The 19,199-nt window shown below is 49.3% G+C and overlaps 1 protein-coding gene across 5 annotated transcripts in view; it reads right to left on the bottom strand.

Annotated features, from left to right (window-relative positions):
• Nucleotides 1-1,823: 1,823 nt before the first annotated feature.
• RFFL (ring finger and FYVE like domain containing E3 ubiquitin protein ligase) overlaps nt 1,824-19,199 on the bottom strand; it is a 67,372-nt gene continuing 49,996 nt past the window's right edge. For 4 of the 5 annotated variants that reach the window (XM_082861209.1, XM_082861205.1, XM_082861207.1 and 1 more), the window contains exons 3-7: nt 13,196-13,585; nt 9,473-9,556; nt 8,286-8,496; nt 7,051-7,074; nt 1,824-4,432 (exon numbers count right to left, since the gene is read on the bottom strand). In XM_082861209.1, the coding sequence (XP_082717335.1) occupies nt 4,251-4,432; nt 7,051-7,074; nt 8,286-8,496; nt 9,473-9,556; nt 13,196-13,585 (891 nt within the window). In that variant the 3' untranslated portion in view covers nt 1,824-4,250. The remainder of the gene's footprint in view (nt 4,433-7,050; nt 7,075-8,285; nt 8,497-9,472; nt 9,557-13,195; nt 13,586-19,199) is intronic. The other variant, XM_082861208.1, reaches the window with a different exon arrangement.

Raw genomic sequence — 19,199 nt, 5'->3', positions numbered from 1 at the left:
ATAGCCCTAACCCTCCAGGAATGGGGACAGGAACTGCACCTAAATCACAGTGTTGCTGTGAAGAGTAAGTGACCTCAGGAGGCCTTAGGTAAAGCACTTAGCACAGAGCCTGGCACGTAGTGATCTAGAGTTGGGAAGATCAGCACTGGTGTGCATGTCCAGACCCTGCCCAGGAGACTGGGGCCTGGCCTCTGACTTCAGAACCCTGTCAGACCACCTCCACAGCCTCGCACCTGTGCGGTACAGCCCACTCTGGTCTGAGTGCAGGCTCATCATGTCACCATCTGGTTTTAAACTGACTTCCAACTAGTTCTGCTGACTTCTGAGGGTCCATTCTGTTTTTTCTTATCAACAGATTGGCAGGCTTGTTTGTCCAGCCCTTGTGAGTGAGGTTAATGTGACTCAGTCTCTGGAGCATACCCGAGCATGAGTCTGAGTCTGGGCCACCACCTTGCCCCGGCCCTCCTCCAGTGTGCTCAGCTGAGGTCACATTCTGCTGGGAGGCCAACTCCAACCTGATTGACCAGGATTTCCAGCTGCTGCTGAAAATGTGTTGGGAGGAAGGGCAGGAGGGGGTGGTGCCCTGACTCTAGGCCAGGACGTTTGGTGTTTCTGAATAGGCACCATTCAGTCTGGCTTCACTGTTGAGAAGACGACACTTTATTCTGTCCTCTGTGGAAACAAAAGCTGCTCCTCTGAGCACTGACCTACATAAATTTTCATCCCGTCTCCAGCCTCCTCAGGCCAAGCAACTGGACAGAGCAGCAGAACAGGGCTCTCCCCTCAGGATTTTGCCAACGGACACAGACACTGCCCTTTTGCCTGGCTGGTCTCTCACTCAGGGTGTGCCGCACAGCAGAGTGGGGAGTCTCAGTCATGAGCTCAGCCCCTCAGCCCCTCCCTGCCTCGCTGGGTGTGTTGTCTTCGGTTCACTGTACAAGGTGTTTATTTCCTTCCAGTCTTTCCGACACAATTTTTCTTTGCTGCTGAGGTTAGATGTGATTTTGTATCCATGTATTTCCACAGACCGTAAACAACATCATCTTAGACCTCCCCAGCAGAGTGCTGGAGGCCTGCCCTTCTCTGAGCCTTTGTTTACTTGCTGCTGGTTGGCAGCAGACAACAGGTCATCCAGGGTGCTGAACAGGTCAGCTGCCCAGAACAATGAGGACAAAGTGCTATGGCTCAGCCTCGAGGCTTTATGCCCTTTTGGCAAGATTTCTTCTTTCCTCAGTCACAGGGCAGATCTGCACTAATCCAGCTCTCCCAAAGGCGGCCTACTCAGGGGTCCCCTCCCCTGGACACCTGGTCAGGCAGGCGTACAGACCTGCACAGACAGGGCACTCTGCCCTCGATGCTGGGCCAACCTCTGAGCCACACTCCAGCCATCACAGCTGTATCCACAAGCTACTGTCCATCTCCCAGGGTCACCTGAAGACTTAACTAGGCACCCTGGCTGTCCTTAGATTCTTTTCTACCCACATCTTTAAGGTCTGCCTCTACCAAATCAGTGTCCCATGCCTGAACTCACTTGCTTTTTCCTATTTGGACTTAGGATTGGTCCTTTTTCCTACCCAGGTCCCATCCTCTTCTAGGCTCTTCCATGACCAAGGCCACATGGCCCAAGCATCTCCAAAAATAATGCAGTCTCTCAAGAGCATGCCTGTGTGCCTGGGATTAGCCTGTGGTTTGTCAGCTCATGTCAGTCTTAACTGTCAGACCTCTGGTATCCTCACACCAGATCAGACAGGCATCTATATTGAAACTTTATTACAAAGTTATAAAGCAGAGCTCCGTAACAAAAAATACACATTTGGGTTTGCTCTTAACACCCAAGTAAGTCTGAGAAAATCTTAACATAAGCCACTTGAAATAACACATTCACATCCAAAAGATTTCAACAAATTTATACATTTTATATTGAGCACTAATTCCTGTACAGCTTATTCTTACTAGTTTGGATCCAGCTAATCCAATGTATTATGAACCAGTCAGCTGTCCATGTCTTTTAAAACAAGTCTCAACTGAAACCTCAGAACAGTCACAGCAAAAGCCATGGAATAATGGAAGAATTAGATGTTTCCATGATAATTAAGACCAAGGACCTATGAGGAGCAGGAGAGAATATTCAAGGATAAAAGTCAAGTTTTCTACCTAGGTTAGATAGTAACTGAAATGGGATCTTAGAATTCCCAACTTTTACTTGGTGTAGGAATAAAGAAGATACAAAAAAAGTGGGGGGAGGTGTTTGCCACCTTTTTTTCCTAAATGGAAACCACCAAAAGAGGTTAGAAGACTTCAAGGCAAGTTCTTTCTCCAAAATGAGTAAATGACATCAGTTCTAATTCTTACTGAGGTTACAGACCAACCATCAGGATATTATTAACTCATGTCTAAGAGGGAAGTTGGGAGGTAGGGAGAGGTAAGGCCTCAGCAGAGAAAGCAAGTTTTAAGTAGGGAGACAGCCAGCTTCTGCCCTGAAGTTATTGCTAGGTTGTAACTGAGCTGCATACATGTAGACCTGTTTCACAGTGGAATTGAGGAGTAGCTGAATCCTTTGTTAAACTGGTAGGCACTGTAAACTGTATTTACTGTCCAGCAGAAAGATGAAAGACGACGTCTTTATAGGGAAATTTCTTGACTCCCCCAGTTCCTACAAAGGCTGTAGCTCAGAATCAAATCACCCAGTATAATGTCAAGGTAAGTGGTCCAGTGTTCAGCTGACAACCACTTTAAAATTATTTCACTCCCCCAAAAGAGATTAGTGGTTGACAGAAAGCATTAAACATGTCTGTACCAATAAACAGGTCCTCTTAGAGGTTTCCCACTGCTTTCAAAGTCATGACTGGTTCTTCTAGTCTGAGAGATCTTGGCTGCATGGGGTGGGGGTGGGGGGACTGCCAAGGCCTTCAGGTGTTCAAGGGTTTGCATAGCTCGCCCAGTAGTGACGGCAGCACACACCGCTCTTCTGATAGTACACAGTACGTACGTTTGTGCTTGGTTAAGCTTCTCCGGCAAACTTAAGCTCTTCCAGTGGTGAAAAGACACTAAGAGGGCTCGAGAACATCACCTGTTCGTTGCACGGCCCTTCCTAAAGGGCCTAGAGAATGCTTCTTCCTGACCTGCCCCTAAATCAGCAGGCTGAGAAAGGAAATGGGAGTAGGGAGTCCCCACCAACCTGGGGAACTAAGACTTCCAGCTGTCTGCTCAAGGGCTGAATCCAGCCTCGTTCAGTACCTTCTGATACCTCTTAGGTGCTCTGTCTTACATGCTCAGTCTCTGGGAGCTTCATGAGAAGTCTAGCTAGAGAAGCGTGAGGCTCTCTCTCTCTGTGCCTTCAGTGAGACCATGTTTAAAACCTCCATGGGAAAGAGGGATCTCACGCTCAGGGGAAAGTAGTTTAAGGCTGGCTGCTGGACAAGGCAAAGCCAAGCAGAAAGCCATTGCTTCCACCCAATGCTTTCCCTTTTCTCATAAACTAAAATTAAGGATGGCACAAAGTCAGGCCCCAAGAGAAGCAGCAGAGATGATCCACGCACCATCTCGCACACAGACTGGAATTTCCCAGCAGTTTGAAAGCCAGATGCTTTGTTGACTGCCAAGGTCAGGTCAAGAGACTGACAGCTTCCAATCCCAGCACTTAAGGAAGCAACTCTTAATGACTTCAAATTTTTTCCATAGCATTTGTGTTTCATTTCTCGCCAGAAATGAGTTTACTGGGCCAAATTCTGTCCTAAGGAGGATCACTATTGGTCTGGGAAGCTAACATCTTTTTGGTCTGAAGAAACACATGGATTTTAGGTAATGTAGCAAGAGACTTTAGCAAAGGTCGGTTAAAGCACAGAAAGCCAGAGGGACCAGAAATGAATCCAGATGTGCTGGGGAAGAAGAGAGCCATTTCTACCAGGACTTCCGATGGGTGGAACAGAGACACGCAGCTCAGGGGGATGGGTGGGCTACAGGAGGAAGGGTGAAACTGTTTAGGTTCTCAGAGGAAGGGAGGAAGATACGGTCCAAATTCCAGAAAGTCCTCTCTTCATTAGTTACCATCATCACCCCAAGATCGCTGAAACAGGGACTTGCCTGTGCAATCTGTGCATGCCCAGAGGTGACACAGCATCTTGCTTGCCCTGGTCTTGGGAACACTGCAGATTTTCTTGTTAGGCTGCCCCCCTGCAAGCTGGCCAACTGTGGGCCCAGACACCTCGAGCTATGTCCCTGTAAGGCACTGAAGAAGCTGGTACAAGCCCTCAGGATCGGAAGACGTGCACGGCTCGGATCACGTACTGCCGGCAGATGGGACACTCATTCATGCGCTTGCCACACTTGGTACAGGTGACCATGTGGCCGCACTCCAGCAGAACACAGTCGATGGGCGAGTCCATGCAGATCCGACACAGGTTCTCCTCCAGGCTGGATGGCACTGCTCCCCCTGGACACACACAGCAGAAAGCGGGTAGAGAGGAAAGTAAGAAGACTGTCTAAGTGTACGGGGTTGGGGGACAGGGGGAGAACAGGCACACTGGGAAAAGCCCCCCCAAATCCACATCACTCAAACTGAACTCCAAGAAAACTTTTCCCCAGTAGTTAATTTCACTTCTTTGTTTAATCTGCACCTCTATAGGTCAGGCTATAGATTTGAAGAGTCAAGTACTTGTAGACCAAAGACGTCCCCAGAACATGAGAACTAAATAAGGCAAAGTCCTCAAAGCTTAAAAGAAATAATTTTCAGACAACTGAGGCTGTAATACAGCCAGTGAGTGGCACTTAGGGCTCAATACTCTGAGGCAGAACATGATGAAAAGATAAAACTGGTTCAGAAAAGTTTAGATATAAATGGAGCTGTAATGAATGGCTCACTAAGGATCATGAGGCTTATATGTAAACATATCCCCAATTTAATAAAGCCAAGGATCACAGGAGCCCCTGGGCCATGCCACAGACGACCCCCAGGCTTCCTCTGAGGAGATGTCGTGGTGCAAGAACCCGGCAGAGATTATGGATCCCTCTTCTCTGCTCCCCACACACAGCTTTATTCATACTCTCATGACTGCTCATCACACTGCATGAGAATTTTTCAGTTTGCCTACTTGTCTCCCTACTACACTATGGGCCCCTAAATTCAACAAATGCAATGAATTTCTATAATAATGTACTAAGCATCTGCTATGTGCTCTGAGGTCTGATTTTCATCTTTGAACCCCTGCAACCAGTCACATGGTAGGTGCTCTCTAAATGTCTGACAAATGAACATCTCCCAAGGGAATGATAACAGCCCACATTTATTGCAAGCTTACAGGTGCTAGCAGGGTCCTAAATGCTTTGCATGTTTTAACTCATTGGATCCTCACAAAAACTATGAAGCAGGTACTCTTGTTACTCATTTTATAGATGAGGCAACTGAGACCAAAGGGTTAAGTGGCTTGCCCAAGGGTTCAAATCCAGGCAGGCGGACTTCTGGGCAAGGGGCCTGAGGGCAGGGACTGCCAATAGAGTATTAACTGCTCAGTGCACAGTTCTCGACAAGGCTAACTGGCTTGTGCAAGTGGTAAGATACAGTGGGCATGACCAGCATCCTAGGTTAGCTGCAGGAACAGAAAAACCTTCACTTCCCCAAAGCCAACCATCCCCAGCATGTTTTAAATGGTAGCCTGAACCAGGTAGCTATAAACAGGCAACTGGCCCCATACCAGCCACCTCTACGGTTCCACAGGGAATTCTCTCACACTCCATTGCCTCTGCACTTTCTTTTCCTGTTCCCTGGACTATTCAAAAAGTCAAGAAGCACTTGAGGAAGGCTGGCTGTAAGAGGTAGTGAAATCTATTTACCCCTTTGAGGAGCTGTTGGCCCTAACAGGGAAGGTTTGGAAACAACTGAACTATATAAATACCTAAGATGAGCTGGAGTAATTTATAGAATTTCATTACTGATTATTTCTATCAGGATTAACAAATTCATCAACTCAGTTGCCAGCATTCTTCCAGGGAATCAGAAAAAGAAAGACACCAAGTGGATTGGCCAGATCTTGGTATCAGATGAGGGAGTCAGTTTAGAACTCCAAATGATTTGGGGGAGTTCAACTCTTGAGAATTTATCGGCCAGAAGACTGTGCCCCATTCTGAATTGTATGATTGTGAGCTCTTCCCCAAGAAAGGATGTTCTCAGAGTAGTGCAGGGACCTGCAAAGCACTTTAAAACTTTTTCAGAAGACTCTCCAAATTTGTTATTTAGTAAAACAGCCATGTAGCCTTTAGGCTTTCAAAAAGGTCTAGCATGTTTTAGAATGATTTGGATCTGCAGTCAAGATTCCTGCAGTGTGTTCTGGAGGTGCCCAAAGGCCCAGTGGTGGTCTTTAACACACGGGTGAGTTTGTGGCAGCTGAGCGCCGATCTATCCCCAGAGCAGTTCTAACCACTACCCAGCCCTGTACAAACAAGGCTGTCAGGTCACCACCCTTTTTTTTTTTTTTTTTTTTTTTGGCCACACCGCGAGGCATGTGGGATCTTCGTTCCCGACCCGGGATCGAACCTGCACCCCCTGCAGTGGAAGCTCAGAGTCCTAACCACTGGACCACCAGGGAAGTTCCCACCACTCTTTCTTTTTTTAGTTGGTACCAGAAGCTGAGAAACATCCCAAGTGATTTCCCTGAAGGTGTACACAGAAACCCTTCCCACTCAGACCAAAATGGAGTGAAAACTATAGGGGAGGGAGTGCCTTAGCCCCAGGAGTGTGGGAAATGCACCGGATGTGCCACATGCCACCACTTGCTTTGCTGAATATTTTACAAATGCTGGCTTCTGAGCTCTGACAACCCAGAGGCATGCAGATCAGGCTGCCCCTATGTGTCCTGCCACTCTTGTCCCTTCACGGGGACAGGGATGAGAATTTCCAGAGATGCTGAAAAGCCTTGGTTCCCAGTGAATTCCCCCACACCCTCTCTGGACGCTGACATGAATTCTTAGACTGATAACAGGAATCATGGCTGAAGGAGGGGAAGGACAGAAGAGCTAAGAGCCTAAGCCTGTTCCCAAACAGGAACAACTACATACCATTTTGGTCTTCAGCACCACACGCTGGAAAGGAAAGAGAAAGAAGGCGTCTGAATATGTGACGGCACGAGGAAAGTCTCCAGCCACCCTGCCTTCACTTCCGAACTCTGACTGCTCGCCTGCTGGGAACCAGGCCGGCCAAGAGCCCAGACAGAACACCCGCCCTCCTCACTCCCCCTACATGCGGAGGACTCACACACAGCTCCTGCCGGGGTGTCTGGTCTAGTCTTAGAGAGATTCCACTGCTTTGCCATGAACAAAACTGCCAAGCAGGAAGGATACTGCATAAGCACAGTGTCCTTTTCTGATGCTTCTGAAGCCAGCACTAAGTCAAGAAAGGAGGAACAGTCTGCTCCAGTCAGCCAGGGAGTTGGGATGCAGCCCCCCGGCGGAGCCATCTCCTAGTCCCAGGTCCTCGCCACTCTAGGGCGCCTCGTTCTGGGGACGATCCCAAAGGGGAGAGTCTGTGATCAGGTGACCAGTCAGATGTCCCCTAACTCTGACGAATCTGAGCTTCTGGGAGAGGAGAGCCCCAAATCCGACTTCAACCACTGTTAGCAGGCAAGGAATCAAAATGACCTGCAGGACCAAATCAGCGGGGGAGGGGTTGTTGGGGGGCAGGGGGCAGGTAGGTTCTGGGTGAAGTCACTTCAGGAAATGCAGAGTTCCACACGGCTCAACTCCTCTCTCTTCTGCAGGACTTCTCTGCCTTTACTGTTCCATTATTCATCCACCATGAATCAGCAGCAGGGACATAAAGCTTCTTTTTTTTTTTTTTCCAAACTCATCTGAGCACAGACCTTGATATTTTACTGGGCATCGCTGAAAATGATACCATGCTTTGGGAAATGAACAGCCCAAGTGCAGGCAGGACACAGTGTTCTTGCACCGTGTGTGCAAAGAAGGAGTACTGGTAAAGGCAGTAGTCAGTATGGCAGGGGTGACGTGTGTGGGGAAAGGCCACGGACTTGGACCAGGAAATCCTCAGTTCAAATCTGGGCTCTACAATAAAAGGAAGACACTAATAACGCCTATTTCACAGGCTGCCCTGAGGAGTAAATACCCAATCCCAGCCCTCAACTCCAAAGGACAGCTATTATTAGAGGCTGCAGATGTGTAAGGTCACTCCTTCCTGGGCTAAAAGCAGGGAAATTTAGTCAGGTCGATGTCGACTCTCAAGAGAGACAGCAAACACTCTGGAACTCCGTGCAGCTGTCACCCAGGCGGCCCCTCACCCAGGTGCTGTAGCCCCTTCTGATCCTTGTACAGCCGCGTCACCCTCTCCATCAGCTCCCACTTCTCACAGCAGCCCTTGTAGTTGACGAAGTTGCGAGCCAGGATCTCTTTGAGCTGCCGCACGGTTAGACCTTCAATGTCCTCCAGGTCGGTCAGGTCAGACAGAGAGGCCCTCCGGCCTGGGACGAAGCTGTCCTCTGAGTCAACAGACTGCAAAGGCAAAGATGAGATCGGTGGGCTCAGCTCCCCCAACCCAGGCTCTCCCTCCCAGGACCCCAGAGCACTCATCACCCCGTGCTTTTGGTGACTGGCCTCAAGAGGAGTAGGAACAGGAGTAGTAGCTGGCATGGCGCCCTGCATCGCAAGAGAGACCGCGGTGTCTTCCCAACCCGAGCCCTGTGCTCAGGCGCAGCCGGCCCTACCCGCCCAGCAGCATGACCCGGTAGAAGGAGCTGCAGTCTGAGGCAGGTGGCCCTGGCTTTGAATCTGATTCCTCCGCTGATTAGTACTGAATAGTATCAGAAAAGTGGCTCACCTCTCGGAGCCCAACTGCCCCTCCATGAAGAAGAGGCAGCAGACCTGCCCCACAGGGTTGCTGTGATGACTAAACGCAGCAGCAGAAACTACTGAGAATGGTGTTGGTCCTTCTCCCCTGGAGACAGTTCTGCTTTCCCACGAAGGAGCCCACCTCCCGGTCAAGCATCCTCTCTATGCACCCGTGACAATAGCTCCACGGCCCCGATGGCTGTGCCCCCCTGTGCACTGGGCCCGCCACGGCTGAGGCCTGAACTCCCTCCCATCTTTCCTCCTGACTATCTGACTTCCTTCCCCTAACAATGGCTACTGTGTGCTAGAAGCAGAAGAAAAGAACAAGATTTGCACAGCAGCACCGGGAGCCTGCCCTCTGGCAGCTCTTAGAAAGTCAAGAGACTGGAAACTAATGGGCCATGTGGCTCCCCAGTCTCCACTGTGACTCACAACTCCACACGAACACACTGACAGCCACAAAGGTTAATCTGGAATGCTAACACTAAACTCCACCCCTGAAAACAGAATTTCAGAAGGACTATCATCACACACTGATTCTCCTCTCTCCACTTTGAGTCTGCCAAGAGGTTCCTAATAACATCTAAGAACGCCAGTGAAAGAGCAAAGGCAAAGGCACAGACCCAAGCAGGGGCCCCACCTGCGTCTCATCCTCAGCAGGTGCTCTGGCTGTGCTCTCCAGGTAGACGGGTTCCTCTTGGTCCTGAGACACATGGCCATTGGCCTGTGGGAAGAAAAAGGTGCCATCACATCCACAGAGATGTCCCAGGGATAGCATGGGCCTCTTGCCAGCTCACACCATATCCAAAACGCATTCCCATCTCCCCCGGAAATCTGGAGTCTCGCATAACAGCACTACAAAAGCCTGCTCTTTAACACTGACTTTGTCAGGCAGGGAAGCAGTAGAAATAAATTTCAACTCTAGAACAAGATGCATTAATTCTGCCCACCACCAGGACGGCATTAACCACCACTCACCGTCAATTTAGTCTGTTTGAACACTCCGAGTGAAAGGAAGATAACACGTCCACTCCTGTGAGGGACCGCTGTCAAGTTTTTTCCTGATACTGACCCCAAACTACCCTCCCGACAACTTCTGCCCACCGTCCCTGGTTCTGCCCCCAGACCAATGCCAACTATTTTCTTCCCAGCTGTTCATATCACAGCTTCCCTTCCTCCACACAAAATCTCCCCCACTTCCTCATCTGGCCTGGATGAGACAAAGTTTCCAGACCCTCACCACCCTACCCCTCTCTTCTGGCTAGTTGCTGCTCTCACATTCTAGAAATATGCTCCAACCAGCAGGGCACACTATTACTGAGAGTTGTCTTGAAACCTGGTCAAAAATTATTATTAGCCTGAGACTATTTAAGACAAACGCCTGTGCTTAAGAAGTTTCATTCTGCTTAGAATTCTAACTTCTCAAAAAGTTCCTCTTAGATACTCCTTCAGGTTTTGCCACAGAGTAGTCAGAACTGTGAGCCTCCTAATCCCATCACCACTGAAGCCACAAATCCCTTAACTAGATCCTCTTCACCCACTGCTCCCAACAGGCAAAGGGCCTGGTGTGAGCCCAGAGCAAAGAGGTGTCTGAGCTCACAGGCCTTTTCCACTGGTCTCAGTAAAGGAAACCAGTCACTCACTGCCTCTAGCCGCTCATCTCAGATTAGGATGCATAATACGGAGCTAATTAATAACAGGCAAGCGGGCTTCCCTGGTGGCGCAGTGGTTGAGAGTCCGCCTGCCGATGCAGGGCACACGGGTTCGTGCCCCGGTCCGGGAAGATCCCACATGCCGCAGAGCGGCTGGGCCCGTGAGCCATGGCCACTGGGCCTGTGCGTCCGGAGCCTGTGCTCCACAACGGGAGAGGCCACAACAGTGAGAGGCCCGCATACTGCAAAAAAAAAAAAAAAAAAGAACAGGCAAGCAACTACAGTGGCAATGAAGAGTAGAAATAACCATCACCACCAAAAATGCCAAGGGACGATACAACCCCACATATAGTACACATGTACGGAGATGCATCCAAAACAACGTCTAGTTTTCTCTTAGATTTACGTCGGTGTAGTACACACTGGCCTCCTGGTGTCACCTTGGAGTTACAAAAAGTCTTTCAGAGCCTAACCTCATCCTAAGTAGACAGCTTCTTGTATGTCCTTTCTTTTCCAGGAAAGAGAAACTAGATCTCATGCTGCAAAGTATGCTCCTGTCTTTTCAGTTTGCCCACTGGCTAAACCAAAATCTACAATGAATATGTGTGCACAGTTGTGCTTATTCCACACACTTTCTTCACCAGCAACTACTGCCAGGACATTAAAGGTACAGGAAAGGGCCCTGGTAGGGTGAATGGTATAAGCAGATTTGCATCCTGGGTGCAGTTCGCTGTAGAATCGTTGGGCAGCCACGCACAAGTTACTTTGCTTCCCCTGTTTTTCTGGCTGACAAAATGCAGACCTCACCAGAACAGGGGATGTGAGCTGACCTGAAGGCCCTCTGAAAACATCAGAGAAGTACCCAATGAGATCCGGTACACAGTGTCTCCTGTGGGTGCAGTCTGGAAACTTCTGATTAATGAAAGGAAGCTTAAAACCGACTCCTTTCATTGGAAAAGCCACCTGAAGGTTCTTGAGGGAAAAAAAAATCCCTCAAGGCACTCTCCTGGCTCCCCATAAACACAGCGAAAACACTTAGTCAAGCAAAGGGAGGAAGTCAAAGCAGGAGCCCAAACCTGTCCAGCAGACAGAGCCAGAGCTGAGGGAAGAGTTAAACTCCAGAGCGCACTGGGGAGAAAGCAGGCTCAAGCCAACAAGGGAGCTGCTGAGTTTCCTGAAGGTAAAGCATGCTATCACAGTGGCCTTTATGCCTCAGTGCTCGTCAGAGCTGAATCAGGGGGCCCCATCCTGGCAAAGGAGGTGATCATAAACAAGAGGTAGCAGCCATCCACATCCTGTGTGGGAACTGACAACACTGGCACGTGCCTGCTCTAGGCGGCTCAAAGCCCTTTAGACGTGAGATCACGCTAGTCTGTCCTCCCAACATCCTGGCAAGAGCAAAAGTGGTCTGGATTACTAACCCCATTTCATTGTTATAGGCTCAAACCTCACCCAAACTGACCCAAGAGTCAGTGACAAACTGGATGTGGAAAACGGATTTCTTAGGTCCTAATCCTCCCACTATTGCCCAAGCCATGTAAGTAAAAGGCTCACTAAGGCACCTACGTATGTCTACGGGACGCCATCATGCCTTACACAACGGTGAGGTCCACCTGCATCACTCTAATCCAATAGTTGGTTTCTGCATCTACCTTCCCCCTTAGAGGGGCTTTCTCAGCACAGAAGCAATGTGTTACTCATTTCTGTACTTTTCATGCCTGGTTCATGTTTCAGTCGATGTGCTGCTCTGAGCTTACCATTCCCAGGCCCCACTAGGATGCTGGTAAGGCTGCTTACTGTTCAACAGCCCACCAACCACTGCCCCACCCAGACAGAGGCTGGCAAGAGAAGCAGCGCCCTTGTCCTAGTCACAGTGTTTCCCCACTCTCCCTTCCCTCTACATGTTCCTTTTCTTCCTTTGTGCCTTGTGACGGTCACTGAGGAACGGAGTTCCCCATCCGGCCAAGGAAGACCACAACAAAGGTGAGTAAGTAGGAGGGCAGTTTGAACAGAACTAAACACAAAGAATACCTACCAGTGAGTTTTCTCAAAATATTTCTGGAAAAATGAATTTTTAAAAACTCTCTAACTGGGATATGTATATATTAAAAACAAACAAAAGGCCTTCCCTGGTGGCACAGTGGTTGAGAGTCCACCTGCCAGTGCAGGGCACACAGGTTCGAGCCCTGGTCCGGGAGGATCCCACATGCCACGGAGCAGCTGGGCCCGTGAGCCATGGCCACTAAGCCTGCACTCTCTAGAGCCCGCAAGCCACAGCTGCTGAGCCCACACGCCACAACTACTGAGGCCCACGTGCCTGGAGCCTGTGCTCCGTGACGGGAGAGGCCACTGCAGTGAGAGGCCCGCGCACTGCGGTGAAGAGTAAGTAGCCCCCGCTCGCCTCAACTAGAGAAAGCCCGCACGCAGCAACGGAGACCCAACGCAGCCAAAAAAAAAAATGAATAAATAAAATAAAATAAAAAATTAAAACAAACAAACAAAAAACACAAACACCCAGTATCGTGCATCAATATCCCTGAAAAAAGCCAAAACGTGAGTTGGATGTCCAGAAAACATCATCCCTCATCAGTAAGCAGAAAGGCATCACATAATCCGGACACTTAACCTTGCCCCACTCCCACGGTACAGGCGGGAGAGGAAAACGAGCCCTCCAACTGGCAGAGATGATGTGGCTGCAAACGGGCCCGTACCTGCTGCCGGTCCCGAGCCTGGGCTGGGGGTGAAGAAGGGAGGCCGGGTGAGGTAGGAGGTATCGTGCTGGTGTGAGGCTGGGTCAGGAAGGCCTGCTGCTCGGGGGAGTCCGGGGACAGGCTGGGGGCATGAGTCCTGCCCTCCTGGGAGATTACAGGCTGCTGGCCAAGCACCAAGAACACCAGCTCCTCTTTCTCCCGGCACATGTCGGTAGAGATGTCATGGAGGCTGAGATAGTCCCTCAGGTCCTTCACCTTCATCTTCATGAGCTCCTCCCGCTGAAAGGCTGTGGCTCGGAAACGCTGGCAGAGAAGGCAGAGGCGGGGCCCGCTCCCCACTTGGCTCGAACAGGCCACGCAGAAATTCTTCTTACAGTCCAAGCAGGTCTGCTGCTTAGAGCAAGAGGCAGAGGAAACCACGTCAGACAGTGAGAACAAGACAGTGCGATGGGAGCTGGGCGAGACTCCCCCATCACTCTTACTTTTACTGAGCTCCTCCTCTCCCTGCACGTGCAGGCTACCTTGCAGATTTCAGGGTAAGAGCCACTTGGAGGTGGCGCAGCCCCTGTAGGCATCATGTATCCACATACAGGACACTACGTGGAGTGTTCCGTCGGAGGCTTACTTTATTCATTTTACTGGTAGAGAAATGGAGGCTATTGATTAAGACTACCAGCTTCAGGATAAAAAAACCCCGCATTTTCATTGTCTCCCTCCTCCATTTCTTGTGGCGTCACCTTGGGGGTCTAACTTAGCCTCTCTGGGCCTCAGTTTCCTCATCTGTAAAGCAAGGCGATAACAGCAACTGCCTCATATGATTGTTGTAAAGTTAAGAGATAATGCATTTAGTATATCTGACACATGAGTCTTCAATAAGTGTTCAGTGTTTTAATTATTCTTGCTAGGAAATACAAGCCAATGATAAGAGTCAAGATTCAAATCCTGAACTATGATTCTTTCTACTTTATTGCTGAGATAAGAAAGCAAATGCATAAAGGTTATGGTGGTGACTGTTGTTACTATTAATGTTATTCATTAAATTATTGAGGGGCCACTATGTGCTAGAGCTAGATTTGGCTTGTCATTTAATTCTCAAAGCAACCCCGCAAAGTAGGTATCCGCGTACCTCCCTGTTTTACAGACCAAGCATCTGAGGCCTAGAGAGATTAAATCCCATCCTAAAGGGCAGGCAGTAAAGAGTAGAGCTGGGATTCTCACTCGAGGTCTGAGTTTGGTGCCCACAGTCATGCTCACATTGCCTAACTCAGCCCCAGGCGAGCCTACAGCTGGGCTGAGTCAAGGGCCTGGCTCTCCATCTCCCAACTGCCAACCCCGTGCCCCGTCTGCAGAGGCTGAGGCCCAGGCCCACCCCCACCCCAGGAAGGCCCACTCAGAGTGCTGGGAACTCAGTGGTGCCTGAGAGCCTACCCAGGACAAATATTTAGTCAGCTCCAGGAGGCCCTCTGGACATGATTAGGGAGCTCTCATCTGTGAAAGTACAGGGTGTCTCAGACGGGCGACGAGAGCGCCTGGAAGGCAAGCTGGTACCGCCTGGCAGCAGCTCCTCCCAGGATCGCAGACAACACAACTCATGAAGGCTTGCTCAGCTCACAGGAAGCAAATCCTCGGCCTCTCGCCCCGCAGGCTGACCGAGCACGGTGACATCTGACTGAGGCCTGTTCCAGCCACCAGCAGGCCACATGCCACCAGACGGGTAATCCCTGGGCCCACGGGGCTGGTCCCGGAGGGCGCCCTCACTCATCCTTTAGAGAAATTAAAAACTTTTCATCCTGTGGTGACTTAAGTATTAACCTAAAGATTTCCGCTCCCTCTTTTCTAAGTATAGAAAGTTATTCAAGCTAACAAGAATGCCCAGGAGACTGAGATTCCCAGAGTCGAAATCACAGATACTCTTGTGTGGCACTGAAGTAAAAGTCTGCATAGCTGACGTCGTTATAGTTCGTTTTCTCTAAGTGTCATTCGTGCAGTAAAGGAAAACAAGCATAATGCTTACCATCGTTTTGACTAGTGATACTTAGAAGCTGGGGAAGGACACATATCAAGCTCCCTTATTCTCTACACAGTTATAACCAGACAATAAAATGTTCAGCGACTGACTGGAAAGGACGCATGGCTGCACTCGCTTCATAAGGGTTCTGGGACCAGTAGCCACTCAGGTAGAAACTGAATGTTTTTGGGTATTGGGGGTTCAGTCATATCTAAAGCTTTTCTGTTGGGCAATGAGATGTGCTTAGGATGACAGAGTGAAATGACGAGGCTTCCGTGTAGTAAAGCTGTAGGTCCTGACGTGGAACATTATTTAAGTCAATGCAGTTTGATAAGACCTAGCTTGACACAATTAAAAAGCCCCAAGTTGCTCAATCAGCCAGATCTAAACACCTCTCTTCTTCAAAGGTGTGCAGCGTATTGGATGCAAGATCAGAATGCAAAGGCAGCAACCAACCCAGCTTCTCCGTAACCCGCAGCTCGCCAGGGATTCTCAAGTCCCGGCATTGGCATCTGAAACACACCCTAGGGGAAAGAGTAAGACAGCGCTCTCTTGAGGCTAAAACCTCAGTTTGCAGAGGCAGAAGAGAACAAAGGAGAAGGGAAAAGCAGCTGTCAACAAATGTGGGCAGAACAAGCAAGGGAAACACATATGTATAAATTCTAGCAAATGGTGCAAACTGACTCATGAGGTCGCATGAAAGATGACCTAGGGGAGCCGACGAGCCTGCACAAATGCCAGGAACACAGGCAAACACCAGCACTGGGAGGCTGGCAGGGGCACCCGCCTTTGCCAATCCACCCTTCCTTGTTCTACCCTCTCCCCAGCCTCGTTCCCTGGCACAGGGCGGGCCCACTTTCTCAGCCCACCAGCCCCTCCTCCTAGCCATCCTGCCCATAAGCATCCCCTCCTGCAGCCCACCGGGAGGAAAGGGGCAGCCCGAGGCATGACACACTAGGATTAAGTCCTAGCTGGTCACGTCCCAGCTAAGGATAACCTCCCAGAGCGTCAGATTCTCACCTGTAAAGTCGGAAGCTCAGCCTACCTCCAAGGACTACTCAAGTACTACATGAGCTAAGGCACAGCAAACCTCAGCGTGTGGCGGGCGCGCAACGCACTTAAAGGTAACACCGTCACCTCCTTTTCCCTTTCCCCCGTGCCTCATCTCCGACGTGGGCCAGTACCTAGGAGCCACCCCCTTTCTACTCTGAGATTTGAGTTTCTCTTCTACGTTCCCAAGTACAACCTCCCTGCCAGACCACCTCCCCAGCCTCCTGCTCAATCTGGTCAGCTCAAGAGGCTGGGCGCCAAACTCCCTCCAAAATAGGCAGGGCTGCTGCTAGACCATATGTAGGTGTTACCAATACAGATGGGATATGAGGCTTGTGGCAAATCCCAGCCTGCCATTTCTCTCTGAGACTGGAAACTCTGGGAAGGCAGGGCTCCATCTTTCTTACTACGTCCTCTCTACAAAGTCCTTAGTGCTCTCTGGACTTTGTACCCAATGAGCAGTCGGAAAATACTGACCTCGATGAAGAAAGGAAAAAGAGACAGTAGGATCCATGTAATCACGTCAATTCAAACACTTCTAGAAAAGACATTTTAAAAGCTTGCAGCTGTTAAATGCCAAACCCTTAAGATAAGATGCTGATCCACTTAAGCATGAAATTACAAGTGCAAAGTTCTCATAGGAGAAAACATCCTTAATATTCACAAAATTAATCCATCCCTTTGTGGCAAGAAAACATTGTACCAATAACCATCTTTTACCTTCCAGACTGGAACTTTCTTTCCCCCCACAAAAGCTCTTCTTGCTACAGAAGCTTTCTTTTTGTCTCTTTGTGTGGCTGCGTATTTGCCCCCATCTTCCTGTCAGACTACAAGCTCCCTACTAAGGAGGGCTGACATTCTTCATCTCTGCCTGCCTAGCCCACGCAATGTCTGACACACAGTAGATACTGAATAATATATTTTCCACTGAACCACTGAATAAAAAAAAAAAAATCCTTATTTTAATCACTGTCAGGCTCCTAGGCACCCAGACCGATTCTCTGCCTTCTTTAGTTTGACCTCCTCCTCCGTTTCATCTGTCTTCAACAGCTGTGTGCCCTTGTATCTTAGTAGCTAAAGTACCTGTTGTATCTGAGTCTCAAATTTTTCATCTGTAAAATGGGTTAACAACCACTTCTTCACAAGGTCTGGCACAAAGAGCTGCTCACTAAATGGAAGCTACCTCGATCAATCTCGGCCTCCACCCTACACCAGGCTCTGGGAACTTCCCACCAGGTGTGCAAGAGCTTCCTAAGTGCTACTCCTATGGCTCCATCGAATTACCCTCCTCACGAAGCCACGTCTGCTCCCTGAAATGGGATCAATCAGGTTGCTGCTTTGTTCAAACTCCTTCTGATGCTTCCTTGTTGTCTGGTGGCGATAGACTCCTTACCATGGCAGTCATGGCCCTTTACCACCTGATCCCAACCCTGCTGCCCTAACTTCCCTGGCCAAACAGGCACTCTGGCCAAACAGGCCACTCACAGTTCCCAAGTCCACCTTGAACTTGCTCCACATCTGGTGCTTTTACCTCAGCCACTGCTTTGCAAATCAACAAACTTTCCTTCATCCGGCTAGAATTATCAATTTACCAACAATGCCTGATGCCCTAGTACTTAACTTATGCAACTGACTATTATTAGTTCTTTGTAAATGTGGGCCTCCTCGACCAGACAGTAAGCTCCCTAAGGGAAAGACCTATGTCTTAGTATTCTCTCCACAAAACTGTAAGCTCCAGCTACTAGCATGCTGCTGGGACAGAATCGGCCCTCAGTGAAAATCTTCAGCATGGAAATGTCAGCCATAAAGTGATGAAAATAGAAATTCTCTGGTCTACTTCCTCTTTTTCAAACTGCTCTCAACTCAGCAGTCATTCGTTCATTCATTCATTTATTTCTAAAATTTTATTGCCTACCTACCACGTGTCAGTCACTGTTCTAGATACTGGGGAAAAGTTGAGAACAAAATTGACAAAATCCCTTATCCTATGTACCATCTGAGAAGACAGGCAATCCACAAACACATGTATGTTGGGTGGTGATAACCACTATAAGGAAAATAAAGCATCTTCCCACCCTGACCCAACCATCATTCTCCTTTCTCTGGGGGCGGTTTCTTTGTTCATTCACGTTCTCTCTTCAGGCTGAGCAATGTCAAGAACTCGCTAGATCCCCTGGTTCTCTCAAGTTTCCAATGTGCTCGACATGCTTATCCTGAGCCTGGATCACCACCATCGTCCTCTCTGCGCTTTCTCTCCATTTCCACTCCAGAGGATAACTGACTTTAAAAAAAAAGGGGGGAGGGTGGTTTCAAACAAACCTATTGCAAATTCATGCTGCTTCCTTTATTTGTTTATTTCTTAATTAATTTTTTTGGGGGGGCCGCTCCACACGGCTTGCGGGATCGTAGTTCCCTGACCAGGGATTGAACCCACAGCCTCGGCAGTGAAAGCGACGCCTGGACCGCCAGGGAATTCCCCATGCTGCCTCATTTAAACGAGGGTTTTCCCTATTCCTTTCTTGCCAATTACTCTGCCACTTCAGCTGGTTGTTCCTAGCATTTCTCACAATGTAACAATGAAAACAGCACGAGCTTTGACATCCAACAGACTATTGATGTACTTGAGGAGTCCCTGAAACTACTACCTTAGATAAAGGGAACAATTTCTTCATCTGTAGAATGGGAACAAATGATAGCAATACACACATCATAGGCTGCTGTAAGGTTTCAGTGAGACAACGCATCTGAAATGCCAGGCTCAGTGCCAGGCACATGACCAGGACCCGACAGCCCTCCTTCCATCTCATCTCAGACCCTAACTCCACCCCACCGTCTCCACCACCGACAGCACTGAGGCCACGTGGCCCCGAGTTCCTCCTACTCGCCACTTCAGTCTCCATCAGGGACTGAACCTTCAGCCTACGTATAAAAGGAGAGGCACCCCTG

Source organism: Leucopleurus acutus (genome assembly GCF_964270905.1).
Source record: "Leucopleurus acutus genome assembly, chromosome: 19".
NCBI lineage: Eukaryota > Metazoa > Chordata > Mammalia > Artiodactyla > Delphinidae > Leucopleurus > Leucopleurus acutus.
The sequence above is the reverse complement of the archived record's forward strand: the minus strand, read 5'-3'. Positions and strand labels throughout refer to the sequence as shown.